We start from the raw sequence: 18,524 nt of genomic DNA, 5'->3' as shown, positions 1-18,524 counted from the left end.
GAGCAAATAAAAGTTATAAATTGAGAGATATAAGGCATTTCTCAGCACATCCTCTGAGATATTTCATATTCTATTGTTCAAAATTCTCCCACCAGCTGAATGAAAGTAATTAATTTGGCCCACGTCTCGTTAATCCTAACTGTTTCACAGCGTGAAGGGAATTGGCTGTATGTAAAATTATGTAAAAATATTTTATCACAACATTGCAATGCATGTTCTTCATTACTCTACCAAAAAATAATGTGTAAACTTACGCTATAATTACAGTCATAAGTCACCTCAACATTTCAACGTATATGAGCAGTTCTAAAATTCACATAGTTTTAATTTTCGGATATGGTCAGCGTAAATAATTTTGTAAAGTGAATCCCAAATTTTGAACCGTGATTAAAAAATAACGGAGACATCACTCCTAAAGCATAAGAAGAATCGACAGCCACCTCCACCCTCAAAACTGATCAAGACTCCAGGAGCCCAACCTTCTTAGGGTTAAACATATTAGCTATTAAGTGTTGAAATGAGGCAAGATATTGTTTTGCTTAAATTTATTTTGTTCGCATCCTTGGCGACTTTCATGCGCATAGCTAACTAAATCACAATGAGTTAACAATGGGAAATATACCACAAGTATTGTTACAATTAATGATTATGATTTATTGAACAAAGCAAGGTTTTAAATAAGATGTTCAATACAAAGTAGGCTATCTAGTAGGCTATATACGTAGGCTAGAAATGGTATCAACACAATAATTGAACTTGTATTGCCATGCTACATCATTGAAAGAGTCACATTTTGTTGTGTTTTCTGCAACAACAGTGAGTAACACATCTTCTCCATAACATAGCAACTTTTCCCACATTTTTACATGTATATAACTTTCAATCTTAACATAAATCTAAATCAGAACAAAATTTTTTCATGTTGTAAAGTATAATTCCTACTATGTGAGTGCTTTATGCAACATTCCCAGCGCTTCAACGCACAGCTGAGCCAACGCAGCAGTACAAAGGCAAAAATGAGCAGAAAGAATTCTTCATTCACGAGTAGGTACAAAGCATCAGCTCAACTTTCCGGTGCAAGATGACTTGCCCAAGCGCCTTTGGACACCTGTGTCCATGAGGTATTGTTAAGGGGAGGTTATCATGAAAACTATTCAAATTTTAAATCGGAGTAATTATTAAAAAAGTGAATGTGGTAAGTTTGTTTTTTTTCCAGGACAGTATAGCTTCATTATTATTTATTTAATCGACCCAATGATAGAATTGACCCAACGGATTACTCGGATTTTTCATGTTAGGCTGAAGGTTTGCCTTCCCAAATCAAATAAATCATACCACTGCTACCATGTAGGCCTAAATGTTTTTATTTCTCAGACTGTTTGATTGATTGTTCAAGTGTTCGTAGAAGTAGAATCACTCAAGAGCGATGTAGTGCATTTGAATGACTGAATTGAAGTGAATGAAACTGGGCTACTTCAATTGCACATGATGTCGCAATCTTCTTCGAAACAGGAAGTGACATTTTGCGATTCGTGCTATGATCTTCTGTTCTGTAGTTTTTTTTTAATTGCACCAGATGTCGCAAGCTTCTTTTTAATAAGTTAGGAAGTGGCATTTTGAGCTTCGTGGTGTGATTCTCTTTTGTGTAGTTTTTTTCAATATTGCACCTGATGTCGCAAATTTTTTTGGAACAGGACATGGCATTTTGTTCTTCATGATCTGATTTACTTTTCTGTCTGTTTGTCAATAGGCTACATGGCGTGACTGTACCTTCATTATTTAAGCTTCAAGTTTCTACATTATTTGTTAGAAGCAGTTTGATTTCATCAAGTCAACATTCAAACTCTGGCAAATGTCACAAACTGCAGCAACAACTCTGCGAAAAATGTGGACCAATGTGCGTTTATCCTGAAAGGAAAAGCATAATGTACATGTTGTGGAAACTGAAATATTAATAGGATTTTGCGCTAGTTTTAGCCTAAATTGTAGGCTATCTGAATATCTCACAACATTTTAGTTTTTTTTTCAAGTGTCATCATAACATCAGACGGCTATGGTAATGTCCAATTTATTCGGTATTTTAAGATCACCCTAACTTGTACAGAAATACTCTTTGTCTAGGAAACTAAATAATGGATCCAAATAGCATTTTGTTGTTTTGTTTGTTTGTTTATCTTTATCCTGCATTGCGGGAAAGCGGACTTGAGCGCTATGCATCGGTGTACGCCTTCCGACATACACCTGACCCACGCTGCAGCCGACGGCAATGTCTGTTTCCGATTATCTAGTGTACTTATGACTTAAATTTGGTACTACCCATTACTCGAAATCGATCACTAGGTAGAGGCAATTATCGTAAAGTTTCTTGCCCAGAGAAACAACAGCAAGTGCGGGTGGTTGGAGTCGAACATGCAGGCTCTCGACTGCGAGCCCAATGCGCTAACCACTCGGCCACGGCTGCCGGCATTTATTTACGTGCTCCCCATAAACCGAGAAAAAACATGAATTTTATTTATTTTTTAAGATAAATTTTTCATTAAGGATAATTACATTTTGCACGCATGTTTTCATCGGTGGACATAAAGGGAAAAAAATCGTGCTTTCAAGATCTAAATGGTGATTGTAAGTTATATTGCAATTTTCAGACATGACCATGTTATGTTGCTTACTTAGGCTAACTAACAATTCGATTTAACTTGCCTATTTTAGTTCAAATAAAAGTGTCAAAAATTTCTTTGGAGGCAATAAGCCATAAATTATTTAAATCAAAATTTAACTTCAATTTTATGCCAAACTTTACTAAACTAGCTTCAACAAATAATCTGGTTTATGATTTGATGAGCTGTCTACTCAGTCGATAGGGTAGACCAGAGGTCACCAAACTACGGCCCGCGGGCCAAAACCGGCCCGCGAACTGATTTCATCCGGCCCGCCACGTGCTGCGGAAATAACAGCTGCACTACAACTGTTAAGAAAAAAAGTGAAAATGTTTTTTGTTAAAATTGTTCGTTCTTACAGTTCATTATTGTATGTTGAATTTGTACACTTTTCCATCAGGCAGCCTACATGTTGGTGTTCTGTTTTTATCATTAGGCCAACACAAATGGGGACAGCCTAGGCCAAATTTGGAAAGATGTAATGTTTTGCAAGAGCACGATGCCCTGTATTGTATCACAGCAGGGGATAACTTTTCCAGTAACCTTTCAATTTTTATCACAACTTTGCTATCTCAGTATCTCACCTACTCTCCTCGGACTATACTACCTTAACGTGGTGAGAGAGTTTCCGTGCCTCAATGATCTCTAGAGCTGTATTGGCGGGAGCTAACTGCTCCCAGAAGGGTCACCTATGCCGGGTTGGTCGAAAGGTAGAGGTCAGACAAAACGTAGTCTAAAGTACCCCAACGGCGGAACAGACGGATGAAGCCAGCCAGGCTCAACGACTGTGAAGGCGGATGAAGGCTGCAGCATGCCACCAGCTCCAATCGTCTTGGCTTGCCTTGCCATTGGATAAAGCTGATGGCTTTGTCAAGTTTATGTGTGCTTGTTGAGTGTGCGCCATCAAGTTCACGCTAATCAATTCACGCACAGGCGTCTTCGCAAGACACTCAAACCACTCTCCCAAAGGATCTTAAATGTACCAAATGTAACCAAACATTTAAAGCCAGGATTGGACTCATTGGCCATTTAAGAACTCACCGTTAGCTTTTATTTTATTGCGAAGGCCATCATCCTCGAAGACGAGGGATAGCCATCACATCTCATCATCATCATCGCTATCTCACCGCTGACTTTGTTATTTATTGTGCTCAATTCAAGTCAATGGAGATTCTAAATAGTTGTATATCTTTTCGCAATTTGCATCCGGCCCGCAGCTGTTAATCTTGCAGCAATCCGGCCCTCAGAGAAAAAAGTTTGGTGACCCCTGGGGTAGACTATAGCCTTCCCTATCGACTGAGTTGAAGCCTATAGAGTAAAAATTATGCAGGAATTAATATGAAAAATGATTTGTAACCAATTTGTGGTAAAACAAAGTTTTCATTAGAGTAATCTCCGTTCTAGAATCCAGAGTCCCTGATCCACTCTTCTGCAGGCTACAACAGTGCTAATTATAATGTGGTTTACTTCTTTAGAAATACATTATTTGTTATTGCTGATAGTGTTATAAATATTTTGATGTTATAATGTCTGAGAATAACGATCGTGACACACTTTCTGGAGGGTGGTCTTGTGCTGCTAATGCTACAGAGGAAATTCAAGAAATTTGCAATATGGTAACATTTTTTTGATTTTTATTGTGTGCTTGCAATGTTTCATTATCCTTGCGTCTTGTGATAAAGTTTGATATTTGAAACTGAAGATGCTTCATATTAATAGCGAAGTATGTTTCTCATTAGCTCAGTGGTTACACGGCCTGCCCAGTTAACTCAGTGGTTAATAGCTGACTTTGTACACAGAGAAACCTCCAGATTAAGGGGCGCTGGTTCGGCTTTTGGCGTATAGGCCTATGCGCTTGAGCATTGAGCAACGCATTTCAGGACTGCTCTCCATTCAGCAGCACGTAGTAGAATGATTAATTCACAGACAACAATATTTCAGCAACAAAAGGAAACTTTAGCCTACTCTGTCAAATTCGGTAACCAGCCATGCGTCAGTGATTCAAAGCCTTTACAAGAATGCGAAACTGCCAGGAATAACCTATCAAAAACTTGTCAGTTCGCGGATAAAGATTCAAACCAACCATTCACAACAATGAAGCTGGTAGGCTACATTGACGCTGATGATAATATTCACAATGTAGCATAGACTTCCATCTTTTCTGCACCTTCTTACGATCCCACACGCAGTGAAACAGGGATGTAAAGGTTACTTTTATAATATTGATTCAAACAAATAGTGATTTCAACTAAAGTATATACTGTAGAATATAATTGCATCAAGTTAGAAAAGACTGTAGCTAACCGAGCATAGCATGTGGTACTCCTATTTAAAGCGTCTTAGCACAGAGGAAATTGGTGAAAATCCGTAACTTAGCCTACATATTAAAATGTCCTTCAAATTCTGTAGGCCAACTACCAGGGTGGATATTTTTCTAGAGACGAGATATTTTCTGAGTAGGCATATTCCAGTAGGGATATTTTCCGAGTAGATATATTCCAGTAGGAATATTTTCCCCATGCATATTTTCTGTATAGATTTTGTTTTGTATAGATTTTTACCTACATTCGTGCACAGAACATTGTTTGGTGAAGCATAGAATTTACAGCTGTTACAATTTTTTTTTTCACAGACTTTACTCAGTAGTGTAGGCTACTTTGTTTGTATTTATGAAGTTAGGCATAATGAGTTGCTAAAGTGTTATTCAGGTTTTAATTTGTTCATGTTTATTTCAGGTCAAACCACAAATTGAAGCCAATAAGCGTACCAATAAATTGTCAGTATACCGCTTTCAAAGCGGTTACGTTTAGATCACAAGTTGTCCAAGGAATGAATTACCTGGTTAAGGTATGTCTGGTAGCCTAGCAGTTTATGAAACATTGAGGTTTTGCAAAACGAAATCATAAACTTAGTACATTTTTAATGCACAAGTCAATGATATTCCTTGTTTTTGAAATCACATGAAAGATTTTTCATATTGCAATGGCAAGTATTTAATTCCACCTCAAGCTCAATCACTTCGTGTTCATTTCGATGACTTTTTGATCGCAAGTTATCACTGGTCGTATTTTTTTGTTGCAACGCTTGCTGGAATTTAGGTTATTTATTATATTAATGCCAAATGGAGACTTGTCTGAACACAAAACTACTATACTGAGAGAAACCAAACTTACCATATTAATTTTTATATTTTTCTCCCAAACATCAAATTTGAATAGTTTGAATAATTTGAAAACTCTTGACAATATCTTAAACCATTGAACTTGATTCATATGTACAACACATCTTCTACCAGAGAGTTGTTTTGTACTCGTACATTTTGAACTCTTTGTGCTCACGTTTGTCTTTAACTGTTGTATTTAGGTGGAGCTACATTCCAAAGGACTGAAAATGTCACATACTGATAATGTAAAACTCGCATAATATTATATTGATACTTCACTACATAATAACACAAATGCATTTTGCTTCAGATTCAGGTTGGCGCTGAAAGTTACATACACGCACAAATGTGGAAAAAATTACCATGTTATGGAGGAGAGGTGTTGCTCACTGCGCTTGCAGAAAACAAAACAGAATATGATCTCTTGAATAATATCGAGTAGCAAGACAAGTGGATTTTTAAATCTATTTGTAACATGTACAATTTGGATGTCAATCGTTCAACATTTTATTTGATGAAGAAGTGTGTTCAACTCAAATTTTATTCAGGCCAAAGCCGTAGGCTATATAGTTTCGTTTAGATTTAAACTTGTTGTCCCTGCCACAGACATATAAAACTGAGTAATGTCAATATTACAACATTGTTTTGTTTAATGCATGGTAATCATTAGTTGGTACGCCTAATTGAGGTACGGTTTGTTTTTCATCGTTAACGCATTGTTTGATTGATTGAATCTTTATCCTTGGACTGGGAAAGCTTCTTGCGGAGCTTACTCCTGGCAGTTTAGCATACTTGTAGAGGCTCTTGACGCAGGCCCAGTCATCGAGATTGGCGAGTAAAGTTTCCGATTGTTGAAGTCTTGTTTCCGGGAATTATTCCATTCATTAAGTGCCACTGAATGGAGAGCAGTCCTTTGAATGCGTTGCTCAAGCGCACACCCCAAGAGTCGAACCAGCGCCACTTGATCTACAGTACTTGTGATTAAGTATGTAGGCTACAATGTAGCCTACAGTTGTCCATGAAAGTCACCAAGGAAGTGGGCGAATTAAATCTAGGTAACAATAAAATTTACTCCCTTTTCAACAGTTTATGGCTAATATGTCAAACTTGTGATTGTATATTCAGAACAAACTTTAACATCATGACAACGTCAGCATGGGTAAATGTTATCACAATGGCATCGATCTCGATTCTCGATTATGCAACCCAGACAACATATCCGCATTTCGCAATGTGTTTCAATGTCGCCTGCTTTGCTTTGTCTTCATTTTGATCAGTAAATAAGTGAAGCAACGTATGTCATTTTTTTAATTAAAACTGATTTGATGCATTCAAATCATATTCAAGTGCATTTGCCAAAAGTTGCCACTTTCCACTTACCAAATCTGGTTATGCCCAACTTAACGATTTAGGGTTTTGTACGTTCTTTCATTTTGACCTTTCATTGCGGTCAATTTAATAGGTTCTCTTCTCATAACGATTCATGCCCTTCTTTCGTATGAGACAGATTCTTTATATTTCGAAACAAGTTATTTATGACAATGAACAATCAAGACTTGCAATAGCAGACCTGCTGCTTTTCCGATGTCGAGATGAATGAAATAAAAAACTTCGATTTGAACGTGTCTCGATGCCTTTACGAGGCAAGTTATGGCGTGGTTCTTGGTGGTATGTCTCTTGTTATCGGAAACGGCAATGACAATAATGAAAGTCTGACTTATTTTGTTTACGTAGCTCAGGGACGTAGCCCATTATTTAATAAATTACTACTGCATGTGTTGTCTTTTTCTTGACTGATCAAATGCTGTAAAGTGTTGTTTTCAGCACCCAATTTGTGTGGGATTTTTTCTGAGATTAAACTTTTATGAAGCATTTGATTCTTGTTTGTCAGTTTTTGTATTGGTCGTAAATTTTAGTGAATTTGATTTCAGTCATTTAGTCCTAGTTTGTACGCAGGAGAGTAGTCAAGAGCAATTAGGCTACCTCCCCCTCCAAAATATTTTGTGTATGCAACCAACACAGACTTGCAAGCTATTAAACAGCCGGAAAAGCTTGTTAAAATAATATTTATTTATTTGATCATATTTATGTGGCATTTAGCCATGTAGCCTAACATTTTTGCTGTTAACAGTCGTCAGAGACAGTGATGTGCAATTTGGTTGTTTCATAACGTTTTGCTTTCCAATACCGGTAGTCTACTGTCATGTCGAATATTTGTTTATACGTTTGGCGTATACTTCGGATCTAATATAAATATTACATAAATACAGTACAATTGTATTTTGTGCAAAAGTATTTATTCCATATTAGGAAATAAATCATAAATTGAACCATCTCAAGAATTACTGTATGTAAAAATGTAAAAACAATCAACGGTTTTAGGCTACTACGTTCATAAGAAATCCATTAAATGTTAATGTCCGTTAATAATGCAAGTCTATTCGGTTTCTATATTGGGTCACATAGAATGAAATCGAACTATGAAGCAAAGTGAAAATTTCCATCTTTGGTCTGTTTCACATAAACTGCGTCTTGTATTTGCAATCTCCTTGTCATAAGAGCTTCGAAACCATCAATGGAATCCATTTTGTCCCATGTAACCTTGCCAATTGATGAGAATAACTTTGGCTCATGAACTACGAAATAACAAAGTGTTTACTTTTAAGTATGTTGGAAGAGAATTATTCAGTTTTGAATGTGTTTTGCACCGAGTACGTGACAAAGTTTTAGACATAACATGGACTTATTCATCATACACAACTACATTTGAACTTAAGCAGACCAACTACACCTCTAATAGCAGTAGGCTACCTATTTACCAAAGTTTAATATCTATTGGATCTTTATTAACGCAAATGTCTTAAAAAAAGCACAATCCGGAAAAATGTCTATCAAACTTACTATGAACCTCTCGTTTTTGAAAACAGCTCATTACATCACCAGGCATACGGCCCCTTGTATGTTTGACTTCAGCAAGGACTTTGCGTAATCCCGCGCTATCAACACTGTAAACAGTTTCGGTGGATTCGTTCTCTATGTAGATTTTTCCTGGTCGCAACATAGTCGACATTGTGATTCATATCATGACTGGTAAAGATTACAACTGTTAGCTGCTAATTGTTAAGAAAGTTTTTTAAATCGCTTTTTTTGGCTTGAGAATGAATGGAATTTGAATTTAAATATTCTCTGCGTATCTAAAACATGAGAAATTATGACTCGCATCAAAATATGAAAGTAATTTATATATTTCATTCGCTTAATTTCCACTGTCCTTATTGAAGCACTACATTTTTTACACCATTGTTTTAATACAATGGTAGATAACTTTTATCATCCTCATTCATTCTTTTTTATTAGAGCAACTGATGCAACTCTCTGTTTAGTCAAAGTGACAAATAAAAGCAAAACTGTTAGATCATCGACGAAGCGGTAGCCTACTGTTTGAAAACGATGCGTAGGCCTATAGGCTAGATGTCATAATTAATTCACTTTAAGCTATTTTATTCACCACTTTTGGTGATAACAATAAACTTTGGCATTGAATAGTAAAAATTACTAAATAAGAAATACTAAAATAGTTCTCACCTTTATACTCTTTTTGTTTTACCACCAATTGTTTAGTTGACGAAGACGCACCTAAAACAAACCAGATTTTTTTTGAATCGCCTTTCACAGTTATTTGTCTTGGACATTTTTATTATAAAATTTTGGTAAAGAGGTGATTTTTCTGAACCATAAACAAATGAAACCTAACGACCACAAGGCATTTAACATAATATAATAACACGAAAATAAACTAAAAATTACAAACGTTTTCGGCCATACTCATGTTAGCCCTTTTCAAGTAACCAACTGACTGATGCTCTATATAAATTGAAATTAAAAAACTGATCCACATACACAAAATTCGAAAAAAAGGAACCCATAAGAATAAACGGCAAGGCAGAGGAGAGGCAAAATTACATGACGCTTAATTGAGCAAAAAAACAAATACACATCAATGACACATTTTCGTTAGTTTACTTCTGAATGTTTGCTATAGAGTTTTGCTGGATTGCAAACTCAAGTTATCTCCTGTGAGTTTAATAAAATGTTGTGTAATTCAAAATTATTAGAAGCTTTGTAGAGTAGTCAGGAAATTAGCCATACCTGTCTTAGGCCTACTTGACGTCGGTTTGTCCTCTTCAGATTCACATTTTTTAGCTGAAAAAATAAAATATTTTCAATAAAAAGCACATTTCTTGTTAGGCCTATTTCTTATTTTTTCGACACCTAATTGCAATACGATATTACTATGTTGCAAACTCATGGACTTTATTCGAGTACAAGTTCAATTTTAAATTTAAGTTTGAGCTCAAAATTTGACGATAATCTTTAATACTAGGCTTGCAAGTTTACGGAAACTACAAATAGCAAAATTAACGCGTAATTTTGCCAATTTTGTAATATTTTTCTTAGTTCAAGTTCTAGGTTGTAAACTGTTTTGTTTAAGTTTGCCGAAATGAACAAAGTTTGTAGAGTTCAAGTTTAAGTTTTATGATAAGTTTTGTTCATGGCCCCCGTTTTCTTTCTGCTTCTTTTATCGTGTACCGCCAGGGGCGCCGGAAGCGGGAGGGAAGGGGGGCGGATGCCCCCTGCCCTCAATTTTTCTGCAGATGGAGGAGCAGGGGGCAATGGTGCCCTTTTAAAGTCATGTAAGTTACTGCACATTTTGCAATATAACAATTTCTGCTGTTCGCTTTTAACCCAATTATAATCTTTCATTTTTCCTCAAAATAATATTTACGGCACAAATTTTGCAACACAGTGACAGGCCTTAGAACTCGCTTTTTTTTCGGCAGCCATCGTGGCCTACCGGGAGCTCCTTCTCGGCAGCCTAATCTGCGTGCTTGGAGGCCAAAATACAAAATAAAAATAACGATAGCACAAGTAAATAGAATTAAACTTGCAACAATGTTAAAATGATCACTTAGCGTTGTTGAAGTCTGGGGCTGAGCGACGTCCTACAATAGAATCGTTGCACCAATAACTGCTTTATCGGGATTGTAATCCAGTAGGCTACTGCGGGACCATCTAACGCAGCGGTTTCCAACCTTTTTACGATCTCGTACCACTTGGACGCTCTGTAGTAGGGCAGGTCGATTTTAAAATTTGATATGGAATAAAGTACCGGTAGTTGCTAATAAGTGAAAAACATCTTTTGCAAGTAAAAAAAATAAGTAAAGTGCAACTATCGCTTGCGGAAATACGATTAAATTCTTAAAAGTTGCTCCCTGCGTTTTTTTTGAAAAGCGCGAATATGTAGCGCCGTTAGCGGAAGTCGTCATAACAGCGCAAACGCTCGATGACTTTCTCCATACTTTATAGATGATGTAGGCCTACCTAATCACAGTAAGTTAGCGGAATATTATAAGAATAGGAGACCTGAACAGTGAAAAAATTGTTGTTTAGCTCGAATTGAAATTAAGCTCTTAATTCAGTGATAGACTGTAGGCCTAGTGCTTGTTATAAGCCTGACGCGTCTCTATATACTTAAGCTATCCATTAGATCGAGTAGCCTAATCAACTTATCATTACAGCATTGAAGATGTGCTTCTTATGAATGTAATAGATCGTTTTGAGCAATGATTTGACAAGCCAGTGAATCAGTTGATCTAAATAAAGTTTTTTTTAAATCTTATTTAATTTCAGCTAGTAACTTGTGATAAACTTTCGTGTTTACAAACTCTTATTTAAACATGCCAAAAGAAAATCCGCGTTTAACACGACAAAGTGAACAGCATCATGGAGGAGGCCCTTGCGAGCTTGCCAAAACGGAACCAAGCACTTATAAACAACTAATTCAATATTATTACCACCTTAACAATGCTAAAATTAAAAGAAATATTTGGGGTATTGTTTTGCGCATCAGCGAGGATTTAATTAGTATCTGGCAGGCAGTAAGCTAAATCCTCGTCTACGTTTGATTTCTGACAAAGCCATCAACAGAAAAATTAAGGATTTATTGAAATTGGTTAAGAATATAAACTGCATAGGCCTACACGCAAAAGGTCGAGCAAAAGCTAATCTGGGCATGTATTTGTTCGCTGGAAGTTGTGGCATGTAGGGATACTCGAGTCAACTGCAAGCTCTTGGATTGCAAGAAAGAGCACATTCTCTGTGTATTCTCTGCAAACGCCAAATTTCCATTGAAAGAAAGAGCTTATCTGATGGATCAAAGGCTAAAAATTGGTCCTAAAGGTATCTTTTAAATGTTATTGGTTGATCGATCAGCAGTTACGAAAGCACAAAATAATAAAAAAACGGCTACAAAAACTTCCCCATGACTTCCACGAAGAGGAAGGCGACATACCTAAACCATCAGGATTACCCGAATGGATAAGTAGCTCAAGCACGTCAAGTTCGGCGTCAGGCAAGGTATATAGGCCTAAGCACGATGTATTTAGTCGATTGAAAGTGATACATATGAATTGGTACCACAACGAAAAAATCAACACGTGCATCATATTGATGTTATTTAAAAAGCTCAGTGCACAAAGAGTATAAGTAACCTAAAAATTTATATACCAAAACTATTTTACCTTTGTTTGCCATAAATCCTTGATGTTTGAATGCTTTTAATTTAGGCGGGAACATTTGATTTGTAGGCTATCACAGATTTATTATTACCGTAAGTTACTTTTTTTTAATGTCATCATGTTTTAATTTAGGACAAGCAAGACTGCCGGCCTGCGAATACAGCACCGTAAAATTTCCTTTTTTTTCGTTCAGAGCTTGTGAGGAGTGACTGTATCATCGCTTGGCAATGCATTATTACATGACATAAAACATCTTTTGAGACCGGAAATTGATCTCCGTCACATTATTATGAATAAGTCCAAACTAGATCGAGCCAAAGCAAAAACTAAAGTTATCGGCGAAAAATTACAGACAGCAGCAAAATCTAAACTGTTTTTTTCTTGGCGTCGATAGTAAAAATTTTGGCAGTCGCTAACTTATTTTTGTATTTTCCTAGCGAGCACAGGGCAGCAAAAAAGATTCCATTAGTCAACTGGAATGCAAACGAGTGGCAAGAGTTAGTGGATATCAGCGATCTTGAAAGCCCAAACCCACCACTGACACAGGAAGTTTCAAATTAGGACCTTCAATCATTCGTTGACAACGATCGGAAACTGAACATTTCTGATGTACCTTCACATTCGCAAAGTGTGGAGAGATGCGTAAAACTGGTTTCGAAAGCTTCGCAAGTTTCCTACGGTTTCGAATATCGTCACAAAACAATTGTTGCCAAAGCTCTCAGTAGAAATATGCGCCGGCCGTTTCCGTCTTAAGGTCATTATCGTCACTCTTACGACGAATTGCAGTCCGAGCTGTAGCTCAGCTAACCAACTTTCACTTACTGTAGTTCGCATATACTGAATATTTGTTTCATTTTTATTAATTTTTTACTTCGAAGGGTACGCCTGAACATAAAAGTTTTCATTTTGAGTTCCCCAAGGATTGAGTCAAAGCAGTTTAAACGAAAAATAAACAGCCATTTCCGAAGTTGGTTTTGCGCCATCTAGCGGTAATGCAATTTTCTTTCAAAAATCGAAAAAAATTCAAATCAATTTCCGCAAGCCGTTTCTCATCCGGTATGGCTGATATTTCACAGAAGTGAGTTTTTCAGCTAAATCTAACTACCGGTACATTATTCACTTTAATATTCCGAAAAAAGTATAAAATCGACCTGCCCTACTCTGTAGCCTACTGCCAAGCGTACCACTTCTTGCAGAACAACTAATTTGATCGAATCATATTTTATTCAGAAGAATAATATTGGCGTACTAAAATAACACTAAAGCACCACAACTAAATTTAATGATATTTTTATTTACTGTCCACCAATTGGTCGATTCGCGATGTAAGTTTGTTAACAGCGCATCGAAAGTCATTTCTGGGCGCACCTAGTCGGTTTCGACTTTTTGTTCATCATGACTGAAAATCCCTGCTGGCATTCCCACGTGGAAGGGAAAATGAGTACCGGTAGCTGTGGAACAGCATGGGAAGCTAGCGGTGAATATGAAGGTACCCGGTCATTTGGTCGACAGGACGTTTGGTCGACAGACATTTGGTCGACAAGACATTTGGTCGACAGGACGTTTGGTCGACAGGAAGTTAGGTCAACAGAACGATTCATTTTAGGGTTAGCTAGCTAACCTTAACACAAACCTAACCCTAACTCTAACCCTAACCCTAACCCAAATGGCCTGTCGACCAAATGTCCTGTGGACCAAACGACCGGCTACGAATATGAAGAGGCCATACTGAGCAAGAAGATTATTGGAGAACATTCCTTGTAACTGTTATTGAACATTTTATTCCGATCTAGTTTTAGCTTACAACTAGCATTATTCAACGCTATTTGTAGCTGCTATAAAACAATAGATGATATCTATCAAGAGCAATCATTTGACAAAATTAATGCCCACTGTCCCACAGCGTTGTATGGCTTTCCAAAGCAACTGTGCTCTGTGTTGACAATTGACATGACCTGTATTTTGCAACAAGAATAGTTACGTAACAATAAGTATAGGCTTCTTGGAAAAAAATGTAAACAAAACCAGATAAACAAAATATAAAGGTGTGAATCCAAGTTTTAGGGAAAAAAATGGAAGCTACCCGCGTACCACCTGAAAAACCTTCGCGTACCACTAGTGGTACGCGTACCACAGGTTGGGAACCCCTGATCTAACGACACCCGCACGAGTGTCTCCAATGTGGCCGATTTTAAAGAAGTTCGCCACTCCCCTAGAATTCTTTTTAGCAACGAAAAAACGTTCGATATGTGTTGACGATGACGGCAAGGTAATAAAATAAGTATTTCAATGATGTGAAGGACATTACTAAAAGAAGCATAATTTTTGCAAAATATGATCAAAAAATGTTTTCCCCTCGGATGTCAACTAACCTAGTTCTCCTTTTTAACAACGATTCAATGTCTGACAACATCGAAGCGGCATAAAAACGACAATATTGCCAGCCGACGTGAATTAGCACTTCGGATTAAGACTTTGTTAAAATAAACGTCGGGAATTCCATCAATAACAAATATTCCCGCACAATGCAACAGTGGCGATTATAACGCGCTGATCTAATTTTGCGTCACTCTTTGATACTACATATTTTCGACAATTAATCCACGATCATTCTATTGCGAAATTAATTAATTGTTGAGAAGAGACCGGCGGCCAAACTTGGCCGATTGAGGAGGTAGTACCGGCGGTCATTCAAGCACTACTTAGCGGCCATGGCCGCAGGCTGCTTGGATTGACAGTAGGTTACATCATTATAACATAGCATGATGCCCTTCTTTGTATACCGGACACTTGTAGGCTATCATTACTCAATACATAGTGAGCTGACAGATTAGCATTATCGCTATATCTTATCTTAAAACTTGAAAAAAGATTGGCCTTTTAGTAAACAAAAATGCCCTTTTTTCGTAATCTTGCCCCCTCCCCAGTCAAAAATCGTTCCGGCGCCCCTGTGTACCGTCCACATTAGTTTTTTCTGCAAGCTTTTAAACATCATGAAGTATGAACTTATCCCGAATGTTGGATTTGAAGCAATGTGGTGTAACCAGAAGTGGTTTAAAATCTGTAGATGTCACAGTAGGCTATTTTCTCTTTTTCGGACGTGAGTGATTTCATGATAGGCTAAACCAAATTGAAATACTTATCCAACAGTGTCAAATGAACACTTATACGTAGCCTACTTATTTTTACACTAAAATTACTTAAAGTGCTAGCATTTGCAAGCATTGTTTTAGTTTTGTAATTACACTTTCAATTGCATTGATATTGAGACATTAGCCTACTGGCATATCATGAAATAATGACATTGCATAATGACTTCATTCCTCCATCACAATTGCTTTGCAATCTAAAGAAGATGGAGGCGATATGACTGGCTGTTTACAAATGCTTGCTACTTTAGCCAAGGATTATTTGGGACAAAATAATCAAATTGTCATTCACTGTTCTCATCCATCTAGATTAATTGTAGAATCTGTTGTTCTAAATATAGAAATGATTGCATGGTCTTGAATTAGCAGTGATTCTTAAACTTTTTGGGCTGCGGCCACTTATCGTCATTTGTAAAAAATTGTGCCCACTTTTCTCGGTTATAAATCAAAATCATACTACATAAATTTTGGATTTTAACACAAACAGAGTTTATTTTCTATTTTCCATCATACGTAGGCTAAATCAAAATATTAAGTAGCTTAAATCATAATCTACTTTCCTCGCCGTAGGCCTAACGAGAAGGATGTAACTGCTTTTTTGAAACCAGCAGTTTAATTGGTGGCTTAGTTGAAAGCAACACACATCGCATGTCAGGTTCACAGTTAAGTTTGTTCCGAGCTTGTGTCGTTCCACTTGCAAGTACAGAAAAGAGCTACTTTTACACAAAGTAACTTCGCATTGCTACTGAACAAGACTCAATACTAACCGTAAGAAAGCGATTGGAGCTAAAGGAAAAACTACATCACATCACCAGCCAACAATCGTGACACAAGATAAGGTGTTACCAACATTTTGGTTTAGGACTTGTACATTATACATGTAGCCTACAATACTGTAAAATACTAGTGCAACAGTCTACTATCTTTGCGCTCCCCTCCTTTGGAAAATTTTTACGCCTCCTAAGGAGAGCACGCCTCCCAGTTTTAAGAACTACTAAAAAAGCCTTTTCCTCTTGTAATAAAACAGATAATTGAAACTCTAGCGTGCATACAAAAACCATCACAGCCCCAAAATGTATCTCTGCAAGTGATCTAATAAAAAGCCTAATAAAAAGCGATATATAATAAAAAGTGATTAAGGCACCTATGATTGGCTGCGTTTTAATAAGATTTACGCAAATCATGTTTTAAAGCCAAAACATTTTTAATTTTCACTTTAAAGTATCCATTACATGATTACATCATTTTACTTTGACACCAAGTAAGATAAAAAAAAATGTGCTTTGTATGCTGTCACAACGCTACTACTTAATGATAAAACTTGACAAACTTACACTCCTCATTTCCCATCGTTTTCTTGCTTTAAAACCAAATGTCGATTATTTTACAAAAAATTCTGCAAAACAGAAATGTTTACACCATTAATTAAATTTTTTGAATAATAACTGTGATAATGTTATGATTTTATTTATTGTCGCTCTGTAACTGCTAAGGTCTTTTAGCGACAAGGCTCATTTTAACAGTTTGAAGGTTGGGGGGGGGCTGTCAATTCAACTTTTTTGCATCAACAGTTGTATCTCTAAAACCACTGAGGCTGCGACTATGAGATTTCTTGACTTTTCCTAACTTTCATTCACCTCTATTGAGCTGAAATTTTGAGCGAATAAAGGTTATAAATTGAGAGATATAAGGCATTTCTCAGCACATCCTCTGAAATATTTCATATTCTATTGTTCAAAATTTTCCCACCAGCTGGATGAAAGTGATTAATTTGGCCCATGTCTCGTTAATCCTAACTGCTTCACAGCGTGAAGGAAATTGGCAGAATGCGTGGACCTTTTGTTCTCACCAGGGCTTATAAGCGACGTCGATACAAGAAAAGCTTCTACTTTGATACGATGAGTTACCGTCGCTTGCGGTTGAAATTGCGTAAAATTAAACATAAGACTTGGTGCCAATGCATCTAGAGCGAGAATAGTTTTTCGCAGACAATTATGTCCTTTCAATCAAACAAAGCATAGGCTACAACGTTATTGCCTACTATAGAAGCTGCTCTGTAACATATTATGATTTTGGTTTCAAATCTTTCCTTTTGTCCGACACACTATCAAAAGCAGAAAAGGCGTCGATGTTCCCAAAGCTTCTCACATATACTTGTAAACATTTATTTCCAAGTCGACATGTAAAGATTTGAAATGCAATACGCTTCTCATTTGTGTAGGATAAACCAGAACATCACGCTTTTGTGAAAAGGACGATCGTTCCACCACGTTTATACGTGATGCAGCTTAGTTGAATCAATATATTCGAGGCTTCTTGTACCAGGTTCACTGTCACTGATAAACTAAACCGCGATGCAGTACCTCGCAAAGCAATTGTAGCGTAACATTTCCATGTGCTATAACTCGTCATAAATTGTGAAAACTTGTGTATTTACTTGTCAAGTTGTCTCATGTGAAATATAAGTTTGCATAGCAATGTCACAATGAAATCTTATCTCCGTTTACCAAACTAAAGATATGAACTTATGCGACGTCTTGCAACGTTGAATCGACGGAAAGGCGGGTAACTGCCAAACTGAACTGAGAATGCATAAAAGAAATCGTTTATTATCGAATGGACGTGACGTCAGAAAACGATGAATCGACATAGGCTAGCGGCGAGAGATATTTTAGTTAGATAATGACACGCGGCAGCGCGTTTACATTGAATAAAAATACCTTTATTTTATCCATTTCTATTTCCATTCTTCCTAGTTTCGTCTCACAATAACAAACAAATGAAGTTACGCATATTTACTAAATTATTCAATAAACAATAATGCATCATCCAGCATTATGTCAGCGCTGATTGACTAGACATATTCACGAGTTGTGTGAGAATTGTATTCGATTAATCGCATTATTTATTGTAGGTAACACCTGCAAAAATTCAAGTAACTTAATTGCAGACTCTGCCTTCATAAGTGTAGTTTAGA

The 18,524-nt window shown here is 36.8% G+C and overlaps 1 protein-coding gene across 1 annotated transcript; it reads right to left on the bottom strand.

The window, feature by feature from the left end:
* Positions 1-7,995: 7,995 nt before the first annotated feature.
* Positions 7,996-16,944, bottom strand: LOC145769710 (uncharacterized). The gene is made up of 5 exons (XM_082581389.1): positions 16,882-16,944; positions 9,970-10,023; positions 9,406-9,456; positions 8,722-8,868; positions 7,996-8,456 (listed from the first exon to the last, which is right to left on the bottom strand). The coding sequence occupies exons 1-5, from the start codon at positions 16,895-16,897 to the stop codon at positions 8,299-8,301; spliced, it is 426 nt and encodes a 141-aa protein (XP_082437515.1). The 5' UTR covers positions 16,898-16,944; the 3' UTR covers positions 7,996-8,298.
* Between the last annotated feature and the right edge of the window lie 1,580 nt (positions 16,945-18,524).

This window comes from Aplidium turbinatum, chromosome 4, assembly GCF_918807975.1.
Source record: "Aplidium turbinatum chromosome 4, kaAplTurb1.1, whole genome shotgun sequence".
NCBI lineage: Eukaryota > Metazoa > Chordata > Ascidiacea > Aplousobranchia > Polyclinidae > Aplidium > Aplidium turbinatum.
This window is presented reverse-complemented; position numbering and strand designations above follow the sequence as displayed.

Coding starts and splice junctions, on each gene's coding strand:
- LOC145769710 (XM_082581389.1), bottom strand. Junction 8,869..9,405: donor AAAACAAAAAGAGTATAAAG/GTGAGAACTATT, acceptor TGTTGCGACCAG/GAAAAATCTACATAGAGAAC. Junction 8,457..8,721: donor TCAAAAACGAGAGGTTCATA/GTAAGTTTGATA, acceptor GTTATTTCGTAG/TTCATGAGCCAAAGTTATTC.